Source organism: Podarcis muralis, chromosome 2 (genome assembly GCF_964188315.1).
Source record: "Podarcis muralis chromosome 2, rPodMur119.hap1.1, whole genome shotgun sequence".
Taxonomy (NCBI): Eukaryota; Metazoa; Chordata; class Lepidosauria; order Squamata; family Lacertidae; genus Podarcis; species Podarcis muralis.
In genome coordinates, this window is record NC_135656.1 from 59,751,342 (window position 1) to 59,771,040 (window position 19,699).

The following is a 19,699-nucleotide window of genomic DNA, read 5'->3' on the forward strand; positions in this document are numbered from 1 at the left end:
GGCGTCATGTACGTGGCATCCATTTAAACACGCCAAAGTCTCTGTGTCCTCTTTTCCATATATAGGCCAAAGAGTCTAGATTAGGTTCATGGCCTCCTACTTGGTGGCTAAAAAATGCCTGTGAGGTTCCTTTCACATGGTGGCCTCCTTGTTCCATTGGCTAAGGAGCAGAGTGTGCCCTAGGAAATCTAGACTATGATCATGGTTTTCAATCTCAAAATTTGTTCTATTGGTATTAGCTTATTGCTTATGTCATTGCTTATAATGTGAAAATTAGTCGGACTTCCGGTCGGTGCCAGCGCTTAATGGCGGTCCTACCTCCGAGCTCCGGAGAAGGACTGCTCCGCAAGTTCGGGTCTTACCCGCTACGGCGAGTGGGGGACCCCTAAAATCTCAGGCGCGGAAGCCTGAGAGCAAGGAGACTCGGTGGGCACCTTTGCGCCCCCCGGTACTGTGAAAGAGCCTTTTTAAAGGCTCCGGAGCGGCATCGGGAGTGAGCGCGGTGCTGAGAGTCGCTACCCAGCCTGCGGAGTGAAGCCGCGTCGCCATTAGCGGAGAGCGCCGATTCCTTCCTGAAAAGAAAATCTGGACTGGATTCCCGTGAGTAAGAAGGGAAAAAAATCAGGAACCTTTAAAAATAGAAAATTTGGCTGAAAACGGGAGGGCAAAAAATAAGGAAGTCTGCCCCCCCCCCGGACTGCAGGAATTTAAAGCAACGAAAGACCTCGCTGCAGTTATTAGAAACTTAGTTGCGAACTGTCAAACCTGAGCTGTCAAAAGTATCTCTCCCCTCCAGATTGGCAGGAGAAGGGGGAAAAAAGACAGTCTTGTGAAGATACTTTTAATTTAAAGGGAAACAAAGTTTTTCACTGCTCTGATCCCCGGGACGACCTGCCAGGACTTAACACCGGGAAAACTGTTCTTTAAAATAACTCTGAAGTGGATATAGACTATACCTTAAATGGTGAAAAAATTTTAAGACATTTAAGATTTGAATGGGACTTTGTTACTGACATTGGACTAACCAAATTTAAATTGGAGAAAAAGTTTTACAACTTTAATGGCGGACTTGAGATTTTCTACATCCGGCTTTCTGTCTCTTTGTTGTTTCTAACTTGTTTCTAACTTGGAAACTTTTAACTGCTCCCTCTTGAGGGCTAAGAGGGAAAAATTGCAAAGTAACTGACTAATACTGGGATTTTCCATTGCAAGTTTTTCCTGTGAGAACGGCCTTGGGATATGAGTGGCACGGCAGAGGAGATAAGAACCAGATCTAAAGCTAAACTAACACAAAAGAAAAGAGGTTCAATCTCTGGCAACACAGTGCCTGCACCGGACAGTGTGACAGCAGCATCAATGGAATCTATGACACAGGCACTGCTTAAAATAAATCAATCCCTTGAGGCCTTAACAAAGCAATCTACAGAAAATTCAAAGAAATTAACAGAACTTACAACAAGATTGGATCTGAATACCACATCAGTGGCAACAAATACAGAATCTATAAATAGACTGATTCAGGAATCTTCAGAAACAAGGAAAATTGCAGAGAGTGCAAAATCTGTTGCAGGTGAGACACAGGAAAGACTTGTGCCGATTGAGAAAAAGGTGAATGAGCATGAAGCGGCCCTCTCCTTACTGGAATTACAACGGAAAGAACGAAATCTGAAATTTAGACAGGTTCCAGAGAAAGAAGAGGACAATCTGGCGGAATTTCTCACAGAGGCAATTCTGGAAAATTGGCAAGGAGATCTGGAGGAAGATGAAGTGGGGATAACAACTGCTTTCAGACTTGGTAGAAAGCAAAGCAAGAAGTCAAGGGATTGTCTGATTACCTTTAGAACCAAAGAGGAAAGAGACAAGATACTGAACCTTCACTATCAAAAAGCTTTGGTGATTGGAAACATTCAAGTCCAAATCTTTAAGGACATCCCTAAATACATCTTGGAAGTGAGGACTTTTTATAGAGACCTTGCCAATTTGCTGAGGAAGAACTTCATACCCTTCAGGTGGGAATTCCCACAGGGGTTGTCCTTTAACTACAAAGGGAAGAAAGTAAGAATAAGAACAGTACAGGAGAAAGAGTACTTTTTGGAGAGAAACCTAGAGGACCTACAGAAAGGTACGGTGGACCCGGCAAGAGAAGGACAAGGATTAACATCAGAAGGAGGAGGGCTAACGGACATTGCAAATCTATCATTTGGACTACCACAACCGCCAACTGAAGAGGAAGAAAAACTTGGAGCAGTCGGAGGATCAAACATCTAACAAACAAAATGTCTCTGCAACTTCTAAGTTGGAATTGCAACGGTTTGAACCATCCCAGAAAAAAACGACAGGTTTTCCACATTTTGAAAAGGGAACAACTGGATCTGATATGTCTACAGGAAACTCATATAACTAGAGCACACAGGAAATTGTTGGTGAACAAAAGATTGGGACAAGAATTTATATCTTCCGATAAAGTAAAAAAGAGAGGAGTAGTGATTTATGCAAAGGAAAAATTGGACCCAAAATTAAAATTTAAGGATGAAGAAGGAAGATATCTGGCAATTGAACTACAGATCCAGGGGGAAAAATATTTGATAATTGGAGTATATGCACCAAATGATGGGAAGGCAGAATTTTTCAAGAAGTTGCATGAGACCTTACTAGATTATCTCGACTGCAAAATAATAATGATGGGGGACATGAATGGAGTGGTTTCTACAAATATGGACAAGGCACAAAGACAGACAATATCTAAAGAAGGAAGATTACCAAAGACTTTCTTCGAGATGACGGAAAATATGGACTTGATTGACATCTGGAGAACAAAGAATCCTCTCGAGAGAGAGGGAACTTTTTTCTCGGAATCTAAAATGACATGGACGAGAATCGACCAAATCTGGGTATCTAGTGTGATGGCTACAAAGATTAAAAAAGTAGAAATCTGCCCAAAAACCTGCTCCGACCATAATGCCGTAAAGATGGAAATGAAAATGACAACAACTGGATCCTTTAGATGGAGAATGAATGACTCCCTATTTAGAGAGGAACAATTCTGTATAAAGGCCCTAAAGACATTGAAAGATTACTTCGAGATAAATTTGAGAACAAATGTGGAAAAAAGAACAATTTGGGACGCGAGTAAAGCCGTGATGAGAGGCTTCCTGATACAACAGAATTCAATCAAGAGGAAAAAGCAAAATGAAAGGAAAGAAAGAATCTTAGAAAAAATGAAGGAAGGAGAAAAGAAACTGAGGTCAAAACCAAAGTCTCAAGAAATTTTGAGAGAGATAAAACATTATCAGACGCAATATATGGAACTGACAAATCAAGAGATAGAATGGAAAATTAAACAAATGAGACAAAGGACTTTTGAGTCTGCAGACAAGTGTGGGAAGCTCCTTGCATGGCAATTGAAAAAGAGGCAAAAATTGAATACAGTTACTTGTTTGGAGATAGAGGGAAAGAATGTTCATAAGCCAAATGAGATAAGTAACTGTTTTCAAAGTTTTTTTAGGAAATTATACACACAAGGGCCAGTAAACGAACAAGAAATAGAAGAATTTCTTAAAAATTATGGACTACCGAAAATTCCAGAACAGGGTAAGTTGATTTTGAATGAGAAAATAACAGAACAGGAAATAGAGGAGGCCATTCAAAAGGCACAACTGGGAAAGTCTCCAGGACCAGATGGACTGATGGCTAGATATTATAAAGCTTTGAGAGAAGGTTTAGTGCAACCACTGAAAGAAGTTTGCAATGAAATATTGGAGGGGAAAAAGGCACCTGAAACGTGGAAAGAGGCCTTTATCTCACTTATACCAAAGACCGAGACTGAAAAGAACCAGGTTAAGAACTACCGCCCGATATCATTATTAAATGTGGATTACAAAATTTTTGCAGACATTTTAGCAAAAAGACTGAAGAAAGTATTGACAGGTGAGATTCATAAGGATCAATCTGGCTTTCTCCCGGGAAGACACATGTCTGACAATGTGAGGAACATAATAGACATTGTGGAACTGTTGGAAATGAACATTAACAGAAAAGCGGTTTTGATTTTTGTGGACGCGGAGAAAGCCTTTGACAATATTTGTTGGAGTTTTATGAAAAAGAATCTCCAAGGGATGGGGGTAGGCCAAGGTTTTGAAAATGGTATAAGTGCAATTTATTCTGAGCAGAAGGCAAAGCTAATTGTGAATAATGTGGTAACGGAAGAGATAGCTATAGAGAAAGGAACACGACAGGGATGCCCTATTTCCCCCCTACTTTTTATACTGGTTCTGGAGGTTTTGTTAAATATGATTAGAAAGGACCAGTTGGTTAAAGGAATTCAGGTCGGAGTGAGAGAGTATAAATTAAGGGCATTTGCAGATGACCTAGTTTTGACTTTGCAACAGCCAATCACTAGCACAAAAAGAGTTTTAGAACTGATCGAGATATTTGGTCAAGTTGCAGGATTTAAGTTGAACAAACAAAAATCTAAAGTCTTGGAAAAAAACCTAACAAATGAAGAAAAAGAGACATTCCAGAATGAAACAGGTTTGGAGATAGCAAAAAAAGTGAAGTACCTGGGGGTGAATTTGTCATCGAAAAATGTGAATCTTTTTAAAGACAATTATGATAAATGTTGGACAGAAGTTAAGAAAGATTTAGACATATGGTCAAGGCTGAAACTTTCCTTGTTAGGCAGAATTGCTGTTATCAAAATGAATGTATTGCCTAGAATGTTATTTCTGTTTCAGACATTACAAATAATAGACAAGATGGACTGTTTCAAGAGGTGGCAGAAAGACATATCGAAATTTGTTTGGCAGGGCAAAAAGCCAAGAATAAAATTTAAGACATTAACAGATGTGAAAGATAGAGGGGGTTTTGCCCTGCCGGACTTAAGACTTTACTATGAATCAGCAGCGTTTTGCTGGTTGAAAGATTGGCTGCTCCTCGAGAATACAGACATTTTGGATCTTGAAGGATTTGACAACAGATTTGGTTGGCATGCATATATATGGTATGACAAGGTAAAATTGCATAAAGGTTTTAAGAACCATATGGTGAGGAAAGCTCTGTATAATGTTTGGATTAAGTATAAAGACCTGTTTGAAAGTAGAACCCCCAGGTGGTTGTCACCAATGGAAGCAAAAGAGGTGGAAAAATTGAATATGGATTCTAATTGGCCTAAATATTGTGAAATTATAGAACAAGATGGTGAAAATGTAAAATTGCAGAGTTTTGAGAAACTGAAGTTTAAGGTGAGAGATTGGTTACATTATCGACAGATAAATGAAGTATTCAAACAGGACAGAAAGAAAGGCTTCCAAGTGGAGAAGTCAAAATTAGAAACAGAACTGTTAGAACCCAATACTAAAAATTTGTCAAGAGTGTACAACTTGCTGTTGAAATGGAATACTCAAGATGAAATGGTGAAATCTAATATGATTAAATGGGCACAGGATATTGGGCATGACATTGAACTTGCTGACTGGGAGCAGTTATGGACCACTGGTGTTAAATTTACGGCATGCAATGCCTTAAAAGAAAACATTATGAAAATGATCTACAGGTGGTACATGACTCCTGCTAAGTTAGCAAAGATCTATCATTTGCCCAACAACAAGTGTTGGAAGTGTAGTGAAACGGAGGGAACCTTCTATCACCTTTGGTGGACCTGCCCGAAGATTAAGGCTTTCTGGGAAATGATCTATAATGAAATAAAAAAAGTTCTGAAGAGAACGTTTGTTAAAAAACCAGAGGCCTTTCTCTTGGGTATGGTGGGCCAAATGGTGCCAAAGAAGGATAGGACATTTTTTATGTATGCCACTACAGCAGCAAGAATTCTTCTAGCAAAGTATTGGAAGACGCAAGATTTACCCACGTTGGAAGAATGGCAGACGAAGGTGATCGACTATATGGGACTGGCAGAGATGACTGGCAGAATTCGAGACCGGGGGAAAGAGGCGGTGGATGAAGATTGGAACAAATTTAAAGTTTATCTTAAAAACTGTTGTAATTTGGAAAATTAGGGGCTCAGAGTTACAAGAGATAAAGAACTACAGTTGTATTAATAACTAACTGAAGTTAAATACATGAAATATATTTAAGTTATGTTCAGAGGGTTGCTGAAAAATCTTGAAACAAGAATGCAGAAAAGGGGTGGTATGGGGAAGTCGTGTTTTTGTTTGTTTATGTTTATGTTTTTGTTTTGTCTCCTCTTTATTCATGGAAAACTAATAAAAATTTATTATAAAAAAAAAAAATAATGTGAAAATTAGTCTTTTAGCAAGCAGTAAATTAGCATCCTAGCTTTGGATCACGCTGGTGAAGGAAAGGAAAACTGTCTTAATAACCAAAATGGCCCCCAAACACACTTTTTAAGCAAAGCATGTTGTGAATTTTTTAATTAGTAAAGCTAATGGCATACATTTGTTCTGCAGTACAGTACAAGCATATGTGGTTCATTCATTCCCAGGTGTGCAATAGACTACCACTGCCTGTCAATTGCAAAGCTAATCATTAGAGAATCTGTCCCTTACCATCTGGAAACTACTCTCATGTATTTTGTTTTAGGTCTCCCTTGCCAGAATGAGATGAACAGAATTCAAAAGCTGGGCAAGGGGAAAAGCCTGATGGGTAAGTTCAGTTACTTGCCACTCACTCATTTAAGCTGCTAATTAAAGCTTCTGTTATTACTGTGACGTTACATGCTGTAATAGGGTCCCAACTGTGTGCTTGTGCCACTTCAGGAACTCATATAAATAACAGAACATCAGCCTGTGCTAAATGTGTTCCATGACTTGGCATACTAGGTAACATTATGCAGAACAGAGGCTGTCTGTCTACTGAAATCTCAAATCAGTGCCATTAAATTGACACAGCACATAGATTTATTTCTTTATTGTTTGACAAATCCAAAGTAAGAAATAGGCTTATTGGATCTTCCCCTCCCCTAAAGTATAAATTGCACTTTTAAATGTGCTGTAATGATACACATATTAAGGTAATTTTGGTATGTTGAGCACATAATGCCATTGGGAAGTTGAAGAATTCATCTGTTAAACTGTAGGTGTATAATACTAACAGCTTTGGACACTATGGGCTTAAATCTGTGAATTTCAGCGCATTTCTCTTCCACATTAAATAATTCATAATTGAAAGCAAATAATACTTCCAATAATGCACAGTGAAATTAATACAAACATCATTATAAAGCAGCAATACTGAAATGCATACATAAATTGAAAACCATGCAAGTAGAAAAGGAAAGAAAAATCATTATGACACACAGGATATGTGCGGAGAGGCAGCATTTGTACTTTTTAATGCCTTGAAGTATCTGCACAAATATACTTTGCCTGGGGATTCTTATTGAAGGTGAAGGAAACATAGCGTGGCAGGGCAAGTTCCCCCTCCCTTCAAGAATATTGTTTTCAAGTACTCCCCTCCCCCAGGACACATTTGGAGGTAGTAATAACCCTGATCTGTGGAGAGAAGGTAGGTTTTGCTTTTATTCCGTTGTGCTCCTAAGAACAACCCGTTTACCCTTGTACTACATAGCTCAATGGACTCCTTTAAGGACTGAGTTGGTGCCATGTACCTATATGTTCCTGCTTCCTTATATGAAAGTATTCCTCCCACAAAACAGAACTTAACAATGAAAATAGTGTAGAAAGGTATTCCATTGCTGTTACTAGGAAGCTACATTAAGCCCATGGGGCATTCCCATTATTCATGAGATCAAATTTATTAATCCATATAGCCCAGGGGCAAACTTTCTTAATGGTCATTTGCAACAAATTGGTAGACGAGTAATTAATGTATGCATGATGTGATACCTAAATGAACTGCAGTTATAGCTGTTGTGACTCCTGCACCTGGGCTCCTCACACTACCATGAGGAAGATAACAATGAGGAGGAAATAATTTTTGCTGAGATACTCATCCCCTTCCCTTGGGCCATCCTGACCTGAGGATGTAGCTCTTCCGCATTCCTTCCACAGTACAGGTCAGCACCTGCAAAATCAGACAAGGTCCCTTTAAATCACCACAGCCAACTCCTCAGAAAGATGGGCCAATGGCTGCTAATGCCAGTGTACATAACGCCTCAGATATTCCTCATCCATGTGAAATGGAGTAAAATAGCCCTTTTGACGTTATGTGTGCACATTGCAGAGATGCATTGATCTACAGTACTGGTGAAGGAAGCCTTTTATTTATTTTGAGTAGTAAATCAAGTACCGGTAGTATCTCTCCAACAAAGGTGCTAGGTATTTTCTCAGATATAGCCAGACCCAGCAAAAGTCTGCTCTTCTGTGCCTGTAACAGAAGCAAACAGTAGATGATGGAAACTGCTATATAAAACCCGTGCTCAATATTCTTCTAACTGATCTTCAAGTAGACGTGATTTGTTTTAAATTTATGCAAGTACATTTGCACTGAATCCGTTGAAGCTGATGGCAGAAATATCAGCTTTTGTGAGAGAGGAACAGAGAGCCACAATGATAAACAGAACCAGTTGTTGTCACTGCACTTCTTATAAAATGAAGGCACTTTAGGGTTGTTGTTGTTTTTCTTTATTTCAAGATAACAATTTGAATTGCAGCCCTTTTGCACCCTCACAATCTCTTCTAAATGCTATTTGTGTGGAAGAACCTTACTGACAAAAGAACTGATGGTGGTGGGCGGGGGGGGGGGAGAGAGAGAGAAACAGTATGCCTGACCATTTCAACCTGCTGTGCAAACAGTCAAAGAAAGCCCTCCTTGAACGTCAGGGCCAGACAAATGCAAGTTTATCTTCCTGCTTAGCTCTACAAGTATTTGTATTATTGACAAGGGCACCATTTGCTATCCCTAGGAACTTTCATTCCGCGGTGCAATGAGGAAGGATATTACAAAGCAACTCAGTGTCATGGAAGTACTGGGCAATGTTGGTGTGTTGATAAGTATGGAAATGAGATAGCTGGCTCAAGGAAGCAAGGGACTGTTAGCTGTGGTGAGTAATGGCATGCTTTTCTCAGATAAAATAAGAATGAGTGTTGTGAGAGCCCTTGCCTGCTGCTGCAAGCCTGACTGTGAGTCTACAGAATGGCAAAAAGAGAAACCTATTAGCCATCATGACAAGAATCTTCAGGCCTTCATGTTTATAATACAAATGTGCTCATACAAGTAAGCTCTCTTCCTGAGTATGTGTGACAATACGAAATTGGCAAAAGCATTTGATGTTTTCTTTTCACCAGCTTACAAACTGCAGTAGTTTGCACTGCAAAAAAAAATAATAATACACTGGTTAGGAAGTTATTGCAGGCTGATCATTTAAAAATCCAAAATTTAAAAATCCACATGTTGCTCCCTGGAACAGAAAGCACAAAATTAAGGAGTCCTGTTCATCAGGGCTGCCTTTTGAAAGAAAGACTTAACCCCATGGAGGTTTAATCTGAACAAACAATTGCTGCTGAAATTACCCCACAAGGAGCACATGTACACATAATATAAGTGTGTGCCGTATGTGGCAATCGCTACAGCTCTTCTAGTGGAGAAAATGAGTTTATAATGAAACATCTTGGCATAAGAAAAATGTCTTTTTGGAACTTTTAAAAGCCAAGTGCTACAAACATGTAGGGATGGAGGAGAATTACATTTGGTCTGCATTTCTAAGTGAACTGACCGAATTTGTACCTCCAGGAGAACTAATAGACAGGTCATAATGTAATAAGACTTCAGATTTTGCAGTTCTCTGAATTTTGCAATGCTGTTCAGCTCAAAACAACCCAAATGGATTTTTATAATGCATATTTTTAGGTAAGTTTCTTTAGAAATGTGTACATTGAGATAAAATGCATATTTAAATATGAATATGGATTTTTGTACAATTTAAAAACAACAACAACAACAACCCTACAGACAAATGCAGAAGCAGGATAAAATAGAGTTAATGGAAATGTGGAATTGATGTGGAGCGGAAATGGGCAGATTCATCCAGTTTTGATAACCCTAATTTTGATAGCCATAGTCTTAATTTGAAGCCCTGAAGTTCCTATAAATAAAAGTTCCAGGCGTGACATTTCATCTTCAGAATTCAAGCACTGAAAACAATTCTAGTGGTATGCTCTTCCTTCCCAAAAATGCTAGAGAAAAGAAAGGTAGTAGCATTCTAACTTCCTTTTGAGAACCCTTTACACATCCAATTGTCTACAAGAGAAGGGATATATGTGTAACTGCCATGAGACTCCTTTGTACTTCAAAGAATTATGGGGCTCATTACAGAGGCAGAGCACATTTCAAAGGGGCACAGCACAGAACCAGACCTGAATAGTTCCTCATGAGCCCCATAGCACATTCAGCACACCTCTACAGGTTCACAATGCAGGAGGAAATCGGCAGTGGTGGGAGCACCAAGGAACCCATTGTTTGAATGCCAAATTTGAAAAAAAAACAGTAGTAGACTCACAGGAGTATATAATGACATCAAAATAGCAAGGTGTCAGATTCAATAGCCTTATTACAACTTAAGACAACATTGCACATGAAAATTTGCCACCTAATCGCCTTTGGCTGCCCAGAAAGAACATTTATTGTCACCTATTAGCAACACCAAGCCTTTTATATATTGTATGTGTCTGGATTATTAATGCATTTGGATGACTTTGTATGATTTTTATTGTTTAAACTTATACCAATAAAGGTAAACAAAAAAAAATCAAAACACCGAGTTAAATGAACAAGTAAAGTGACAAGCAAATCAGCCTGGTTATTTTGAGGCAATAGAAATTTACCTTTCCAAATGTAACCCCTTATTTGTCTCAGCTGGCAGGGCCACTATGAGATTTTCTAGGCCAATTTACATTCCAACTTTTTCTGGACAATATCAGGACAGAAACAAAGATATCACTTGGTGATGTTTGTGGTGAGGTTTTTATGAGGTACGCAATTTACTGAGACCACCAACTCATTTCAGATCTCTTCGAACACTCATCAGATGGTGGTGTCTTTCAGTCACCATTGACCTGGAATGGATTTGAACCAACAATTTAGAGATGTAAGGTTCTGTCTTCAGCTATTGCTTCCTCCTGAAAACGTGTGGTTTTGTGGGTGTAGTAGAAGACTGTATATTACTCTGAGCACTTTACTGTGTAAAAATGTTTTATTTATTTATTTTATTTTAAAAAGGCAGGCATGTTAGGGGGGGGAGGGATGAATTAAATAGTTTAAATAATGAGAACACTGACATGTTTTGATAGAAAATTGGGCTTAAAGTATAACTGTGAATTCTTCCCGGTTGCAGAAGAGGAGCAAGAAACCTCGGGGGATTTCGGTAGTGGTGGATCAGTGATATTATTGGATGATCTGGAAGAGGAACATGAAGCAGCAAAAAAGGACCAAGAAGGGAAACAGAAGATCCATGTAAGAGCAGCTAATGATGATGATGAAGATGAAGATGACGACAAGGAGGATGAAATTGGCTATATATGGTAGTTCCCATAACTCTGAGGACTCATGTTTTGCACAATATCACAAGTCATTTCGTATCTCTGCAATGGTAACTGAAACATCAGGCATTGCATATGGAGCTCAATTTAAACCCGTTTGGGCATTCCAATATGCACACAGGTATCCCTTACAATTGAGCTTCCCTTTCACTTTACTGCTGGGCGTAACTCCACAAGCACAATGGAGATGAGCATGCAGAGCTGAACCTGACATTGAAGTGAACTGGGAAGACCTTTCACATCTGGGAGCTCCTTGCACATGTGGGACTTGGCACACTCATGTGCATTGGAGCTCTTGTGGCCAGCAAACTGCTGGATGGAAGCAATTATCTCTCCACTCAATTTAATTTAGTACACTGTGTTTAATTTGGAAGACAGCTTTCCCACCTGGCTAGCTATTTTTTGGCATAATTGTAAGCATTGTTCTATTTTACTGACATGGTGACTTTCATAGCTTAATCTGCTCACATGCGTCTTTTATAAAAATGGAATATGGAACATAGCAAGAGGGTCAGCACATCCAAGCACTGGGCTCTTCTGATGTTACCAGAACTAAAGTTTTCAATTACTTGATCTTTTTTAATTGTGCCATTTGTTGTTACTACTGTGGTTTTGCTACTTTAATGTTAAAAGCAGGTAGGGTTGGGGGTTTTTCTGTCTCGCCATCTGGAACTTGTTTGAAAATATCAAAATCGCCTTAACATTCTGATTTGGTCAACCACTGGCTTTAAGTCAGAAATAATTCCATTTTAGTTCCTCCTGGTTTTTCTTTAACATGGTTGGCAGAACCACTGTCTTATTTTAGCAGAACTCAATGAAAGTTCTCCCCCGCACCAGGAGTGCAGGATAAGATCTCAGATGACTGTTTAATCAAAATTAGTTCACTTTAAGTTAAGCATCATGATCTTGATGATTGGTATAGTATATGCACACAACTTTTAGCAAAGGAAACAAGCCTGGAATGGCCTTTCAAAACATGTGAAAAAGGAATGCTTTGCAAATGCATTTCTTTACAATCGTTTTTGCAGGCTTGCAAGTCTTGGATTTTGCTTTGATCAAGTTTGCACTAATGCTATGCAAGCTGCCTCTGCTTCCTGGATAGCATACACTGGTTTTGCTGAAAACGCTTTTTCTTCATTTACTCTAAATGAATCCTCATTTGGAAGTGCTGAAGCTGTCAGAGGCACTAACCATCAGCAGTAATAAGCTGTCTTCCCTTTATTTTAAATTGTTGATATTTATTTGCTCTGTTTTAAAAAAGAAAACATCTTTAGGCAGTTGCGTTTCTGGTTAATATCACTTCTGGTTAATATGACATGTAATACTTACACATATGAACCAGAAGAGAATGTGATTAAAATATTCCACATAGTTATATCTCCATAGCAGCATCTCATTGTTCCCCATTGCCAATTCAGTGTGGGGAAATGAATTTGCCATTGCAGACCTTTTATTATGTTAGCTGTCCACGCAAGGACAAAACATGATGAGCATCTATGATTGGTTGGGAGGGAAAAGATGGATTTGTAACAAGCCCCATCTTTTTCTCATTAAATGGAAGGAAATAAATGCCAGATAGGTCTTAAATTCTGCAAACACTAAGGACCATACCACTTTTGTTGATCAGGGCAATTATAGTGCTGTTATACCAGAACTGAACATGGCCTGTACACTTTAAAGAAAGCTTATATTTCTGTGAGAAAGTGCTAATTTTTTAGTGTGAATTTCTATACAGTTTTCAGGCGGCTGCACAATGGCATCTATCCTCAGACTATTGTTTGCTATGTGTGATACTCTCGTTTGTTTATGCCTTTTGCTTCTGGTGTGATGAAGTCTGGGGTTGCTGTTTTTTAACAATTCATTTTAACACAAGGTCTGGTTTGTTAATGAACCCTTCAAATAGTAATGCCAAATGTCATGATGTTAATATTACATTTCAGTTTGTTTTAATATTCCCAACAAGTGCATCCTAAATTTACTGGCTTTGTGAAATTATGATAATATCCAGCTGAGAAGTTACCTCCCAGATATACAGCCTTAGCCTGAAACCCTGAGCTCAATGGATTCCAGTAATTAAGTAAGTTGGTTGTCCTTTGACTTTTAAAGATGCCACTGCTACAATCCAGAAATGTACATCATACACACTTAAAAACTCTGCAGTTCCACTGAAGAAAATCCAAACAATTGCTTTGGCCTTTCTTCTTTAGCCATAGTGATGCAAATTGTGTCCTGTGCTGTTGTGCTTAAAGTAGGATCCAATGCCTGGTGAATGAAGCCATTGGGCTCTGCCCTAATTGCCAGTTGACCTCTATCCCAATCCTCATCGAGGAATGCACTGTCCATTCCTTGCTATTGTAAAAGGACATAGGCTGTCATGCAAGGGGGCTGTGGATGCCCTGCTCTTCCTCAGCTTTGCCCATCTCCAAGTAAAGCCATGTAGCTATCCTGAATAGGCCAGCTACAACACATTAAGGGGTAGGGAGCAGCTGCCGGTATACGACTACTCCACTCCTGTGAGCTACCATGTTCACAAAGCACCTCAGAGTATCAGCTAATGGCATTGTTATCCAGAGCTCACACTTGAAAGTAAGTTGCATGAGATTAATGGGGCTTTCTTCCAAATGAAAGTGATGTTAACCACTAAATGTTTTAAGAATATGGGTTTTCTGGGGTGCACTCTTAAGCTGTATTTGAACACTGGCTGGACTAGTATACAATAAAAGTCACCTACTGTAATACCATCCAATTAGAAGCTGCAACATAGCTATCATTTTCACCATACTGCTTACCTACTTAAATTAATAAAACCTGCAGAAGTCAAATTCACTGTGGTTGCAGAGAGAAGTGCTATTATCTTTTATATACTTACAGTAAAGTTTCCATTTAGCCTTTGTTCTTGCTACGCACGCAGAGCAGTGTGAATGCAGCTGCTTTCTGAAGAAGTCCATCATTGCTGGGGTGTGTGTGAAGATTGAAACCACATGGGTGAGGCCACTCACATGGGTCTTTCCCAACTGATCTGCCTTCTTCAGCTCCAAAGCATAGCCAAGTCCTATTGAAATCAATAAAAAGACTTAAATTAGCCATACCATACCTAACCTATTCTACTGATTTCAACAGGATACCGGACACATTTAATTTCTGGAGCAGGGACATTTTATTTATGTGAGTAAAAAACAACAACCCTGCAGATTAAATCTTAAAGTCAGTTGTGGTTAATCTTGTAATTAATCTCATTACACATAAACACACAAAAAAACCCATAATCCCTGCCTCCTCTGATGTTGCTTCTTTAGCAGCAATGCTTAATTGCTGGGCTCACTGTCTTAAACACTATGACTTTTGTTTATATGGGGTTTGTATGTATAAAAAATAACCAAAACAAAGTTTTTGGTTGTTTTTTCTTTTAAGAACCATTTCAAATTATTTCCCAGCAATTCCCCACTCCCAAGCAAACCCATGATAATATAGATTACTTCATACATATCAGTATAGAATTCATTAACGAAAGTGAAAATAGGCAATGTCCTTAGATTCAATAATTTCCCTGAGAGTTAGTACATTTAAAAATAAGCTCTTAAAGACAAATTAAACTCAGTTTTGTCTGCAGACTATAATCATTCTCTAAAATTCTTGCTATTTGATTTCCTGTTTGTCTGGAGAGAAAAATATTAAAATCAGAAAAGGGTGAGGTACAAAAATACCATTTATTATTGTAACTAAAGGTGGAAAACCTGAAGCAGCAGCAATTGGAGACACGCCTACAATTTTGTCAGATTCTCAATAGCATTTGAAGGAAAAACGAATCCTTTGTAGTAAAGCCCTTAGCAAAATATTAGAGCAATGCCAGAGAAGCAGAATGAAGTGGTGCCTTCAGAGGCAATGAAAAGTTGCAGTGTCATCTATTTCATGATGACTCCGTTTCACCTCCTGTTGAACCATTTGTCTCCCCCATTGCCCATGTAAGATTCAGGAACTCGGAAAAGATGGCGAAGCTACATGAAATTTGACCAAGCAAGTCTCAGAAGCCTTTTTGTTCCATTCTGCAACAGTGCAGAACTAACACAATCCAAAGCCACGACAGGTTCTCTTGAGTTCTCTATCAAGACACAGGATAAATGCTGTAATTCATTTCTCATTACATTTTCTGGGGGAGAAATAATAAATGTACCTACAATATTGGCTGACCAAGACATTAATAGGCCTCCTGTCCTCACCTCTGTGAAAATTACTTTGTTTATAACTTCTAATGGCTTTAACCTCTACCAGATAAAATATAATGGTTAATTTCTGCTATGCCATATAACAAGAACATACAATAGGTTATTTTATACAATAGTATATATAATTTTGATACAGTGCATCAGCAGTAGGCTCAATCAACAACAGTTTGGACCCAGCCTTATTGTGGATTTGTCTCGGAAAGTGCAGCTTTCCATCTCTATTTCATTTAAATCATTTTTTTAAATATCAGTAAGCTACATACAATTATCTACTAATCTTAGTGGCAGCTCCACATACTAAACTGCTAAAGTCCCCAGCTGTTGCTGGACTACATCTCCCATCAGTCCCTGCCAGCATGGCCAATGGTTGGGAATGATGGGAATTCCACCCAGCATATATATTTCCCAAGCTCATCAGATTCACCAGTTCCCTCACAACAAAATTAAATAGCTATGCACATTTATGAAGGGCTATGCTCTCCTATCCAAACATGAATAACCTTAATGTTACTTCAAGATGTTCTTGACGTTTATCTGAACAGAAAACAAGGCACAGCATATCTATTTGAGCTCAGAGGCTGGGGGAATATTGCTTTTCAATATACATTTGTATTAGACACTGTTTAAAAGTAATGCAAGAATCTAGTATAAAGGAAAGTAGAAAAGGTGGTTAACATGGGGGGGGGTGCTCACTTTCAGTTTGGCAACCCCAGCCTCCTTAATCCTTCCCCAGTTCAGTAGCTTGCCCTGCTGAACCAAAAATAAAATGTTAAAAGCTCAAGTGCAGACGTGGCTCTCACCTTAACATTATTTGGGAACATGAATTAGGCATGCCATATCACTACCAACTGGTGCTTGAACTGTGGAATACATGCCATGGTTCATCCTTACTACTTCTGGTGATGTATGCATTTCCACTTCTCAATATTAGTAATATAAAATGTGAATTCAAAGAGTTTACTTTTCCACCAGTGAGAAGGGTCATAAGAAACCAAATGTAACATAATCTAATACATTATGGATCAGAGCAGAGATTTACTTCATCTAAATCAGTGGCATTCAGTATGTGCATTTGATTACAGAATGTGGCCATAGTCAGCTCATGCTATATACTATTGCATGATATTTACCTTCATCTGATAAGTTAGGCTGAGAGCTTTGCACAACGTAAGTGAAAAAGCTCAAGTGCTTATTGAAAAAGAATCCTAAAATCAATGTCAAGGAAATGGTTGCATATTTCTACATATCAGAAACATCATTTGGAACAGCATCTTCATTTTTATGTTAGGGTGATCGTTTTGACTATTTTCACAAACTACAACTCAAAATAGTGTTGTTGTTTTTCAGTCAACCACTATGCAATAAACTTACTTTGTTAGTTCAACAAAACATCCAGTCTGCAATTCAGCATACATTATTCACAACGGTGTAATCCAATGTTGTGGGAGCAGGCCTCTGTTCAGACAGCAAGACTTCCCTTCCTCTCTTCCCACACCCATGTTCCCCCAAAATCTGCTCCAAAAGGAGATGGGAGGTGTGTATGATTTTATGCTGTGAACCGCCCTGAGATCTACAGGTACAGGGCAGAATACAAATTTAATAAATAATAATAATAATAACAGGTGACTATAGAGTGGGAGGAGCAAAAGTTGAAATCCTGTTGTGCAAGTGAACATCTGTTGGAGTCAGCCCAGTATCTTTTCAAGGATTATTAAATGACTTGAGTACTTATTTGAATACATGCTGTATCATTTTCAATTCTTCACAGCCCACTGACAAGGGACAGGTCTCATGACTATCCATGATTCAGGGGCATGTCAGGATTCTGGGAAATCTATGTATACTTCAGATCGTAACTTCCCTTAATGTGCCCCCAGCACAGCTCCAATTCACCTCTAGCACACACCCTTTTCAGCCCTACAGATCAGTAACATCAGTGGAGCAAGTACCATGGAAGTTTCTGCAATGGCAGAGAGGGTGCATCCAACATCAGTTCTCTCTCTCTCAGAGAAGAAGGTATGATGCCTCCCATGGGCCATGGTATCGCAGGGTTGATCTTGCTATTTAAGAAAACAAACAACCCTCGCCATAATTACGCCTGTTGGTTTTCTGGAAATGCCTATACAATAAAAAGGTTGATTTGAAAACAAATCTTGATAATCCAATGGAATTATTTTATAAACCCGCAAACCAAAATATCAACAACACTGGTTATCAGAATCTTTGTCAAATTCTTGGCCACCATATTTGTTCATAATTAATACAAAAGTCAACATGGTTAATGCAAGTATCATTATATTCATATTTCAGAGTTCTTATTGCTTTCTCCCCACCCCATTTCACAGCATGCCTCAAGAAAAAAAAGTGATACTCCAGATCATTAAAATGTTAAAGAAATAAGGCCTTTAATGCAGTATACAGTAGAGCCCCTGGCTCTTATATCCCACAGCAGAATTACCTATTCTATTTCTCCCTTATGACAATCTAAAGCTTTTAACTTGCCTACAGCTTGACTTAAATTTCTGATTCCATTGGAAGCTAAAATACTTCATTTCCTTCAAATTACTGACCTTCCAAAAAGTTATGGACAATGAAAAAAAAACCTCCAGCACCAAAAAAACCAAGGCTACTCTGCAGTCTTCAAGCCAATCATTCCCTGTATTTAAATGACTTTCAAGGAAGTAAGCTTTGAAGGATGCATCCTATTTTTTTCATGATACTTTACAAAATAATAATAATATTTTGGAGCCTTGTTAGGTTTTTGTATTGCGCTTCGGTGTGTTCTTTTTACAGATTTCACAAAAGGTAACATCTGTTCACTTCTAGCCTCCATTGTGCTTTGCATTCTTTCACACCTGATTTAAAACTACATTGTGTCCGCAATCCAGCACAGAATTAGGTGAGATAAACCCATTGATTTCAGTGGAGTTAAAATATAGCTAAAGGGCAATTCTATGCACACTAGAATATGTTGCATTGATTTAGTGGGACTTCCAAGTGAACGTACGTAGGATCAAACCGCCTCTGTGTTCAATTGTTGCCTGTGAGTTTATATCTAACAGTACTTCACATGCAACAGTCATATAAGAAGCAACACAATCTGCTAGTCAATACTTCAATATTAGAAATTTCATACCATTTTCTCCAGGTAGCAAATGACATAGAACACCAGCCAGCCAAAGTTAAGATGTTTAAGTCACACTGATGTTAGTTAATGGCAGTGTTAAGCATGTGGTTAATTTTCTCCCACTAAAATCAATGGGAACTCATTAAATTTGGCTGGATTGTGTCCACTAAATCTAGGGTCATTATTTGCAACAGACCACCAGAACTCCCAGTATTTGACTCTCTTTTTTTTTCATAGAAATTTGATGGCTTTCACTGCAGACTCTTCTTTCTGCCATTCAGTTTTCTTTTATTGCACAGACTGCTTTGTACTGTTAATACACATCAAAGAGCCCTTTCTACAGTAGGTGGTATTTGGTCTTTTTATACTTTTCTCAATGCTGCTGATGTCCGTTACTGTTTAATGTGTAGCGTTGTAAGGAGAGATCCAGATATTAAGTGTTTAAGTTTTATGTCCCTACTGTAGATGGAATGTACAATATCATAGTTAATTAGAGTAGCATAGTAAATTATGAATGCTTTTTCCCCCATGAAGATTTAAATGGAATGTGAACATGTTGCTGATTTCCTTGGTTAATTGTAAATGCTGAATTGTAGTACTAAGTAGTTGCATTTTTGTCTGTCTCAATAAATTTTAATTTGTCTGCGAGTCCCCATTGTCTGACTTCTGTTTTGTTAAATTTCTGGAATATGATGAAGTAGCACGTACCACTTTGTCTGGAGTGGTATGAAGTAAAGATAGGCAAGATCTGGACCAAACTACCCTCCGGGTTATAGCAATCCATGCCTCGCTTAACCTGGAAGACAGATGGAGACCCTGTTACTACCTCTGCTACAATTTGTTGGCACTTTGTGAAACTGAACATATCTACACTGGCC

At 38.6% G+C, this 19,699-nt stretch overlaps 1 protein-coding gene and 1 long non-coding RNA gene across 3 annotated transcripts in view; one reads left to right on the top strand and one right to left on the bottom strand.

Moving 5' to 3' along the window:
• Positions 1–19,469, top strand: part of SPOCK1 (SPARC (osteonectin), cwcv and kazal like domains proteoglycan 1) — a 405,646-nt gene extending 386,177 nt beyond the window's left edge. The window contains exons 9-12 of one of the 2 annotated variants that reach the window (XM_077924543.1): positions 6,556–6,618; positions 8,840–8,977; positions 10,940–11,020; positions 11,267–11,360. In XM_077924543.1, the coding sequence (XP_077780669.1) occupies positions 6,556–6,618; positions 8,840–8,977; positions 10,940–11,016 (278 nt within the window). In that variant the 3' untranslated portion in view covers positions 11,017–11,020; positions 11,267–11,360. Of the gene's footprint in view, positions 1–6,555; positions 6,619–8,839; positions 8,978–10,939; positions 11,021–11,266 lie in introns of both variants that reach the window. The other variant, XM_028718100.2, reaches the window with a different exon arrangement.
• Positions 14,464–19,699, bottom strand: part of LOC114591295 (uncharacterized) — a 101,141-nt gene continuing 95,905 nt past the window's right edge. The window contains exon 3 of the long non-coding RNA XR_013391916.1: positions 14,464–14,523. This is a non-coding gene — a long non-coding RNA (uncharacterized LOC114591295). The remainder of the gene's footprint in view (positions 14,524–19,699) is intronic.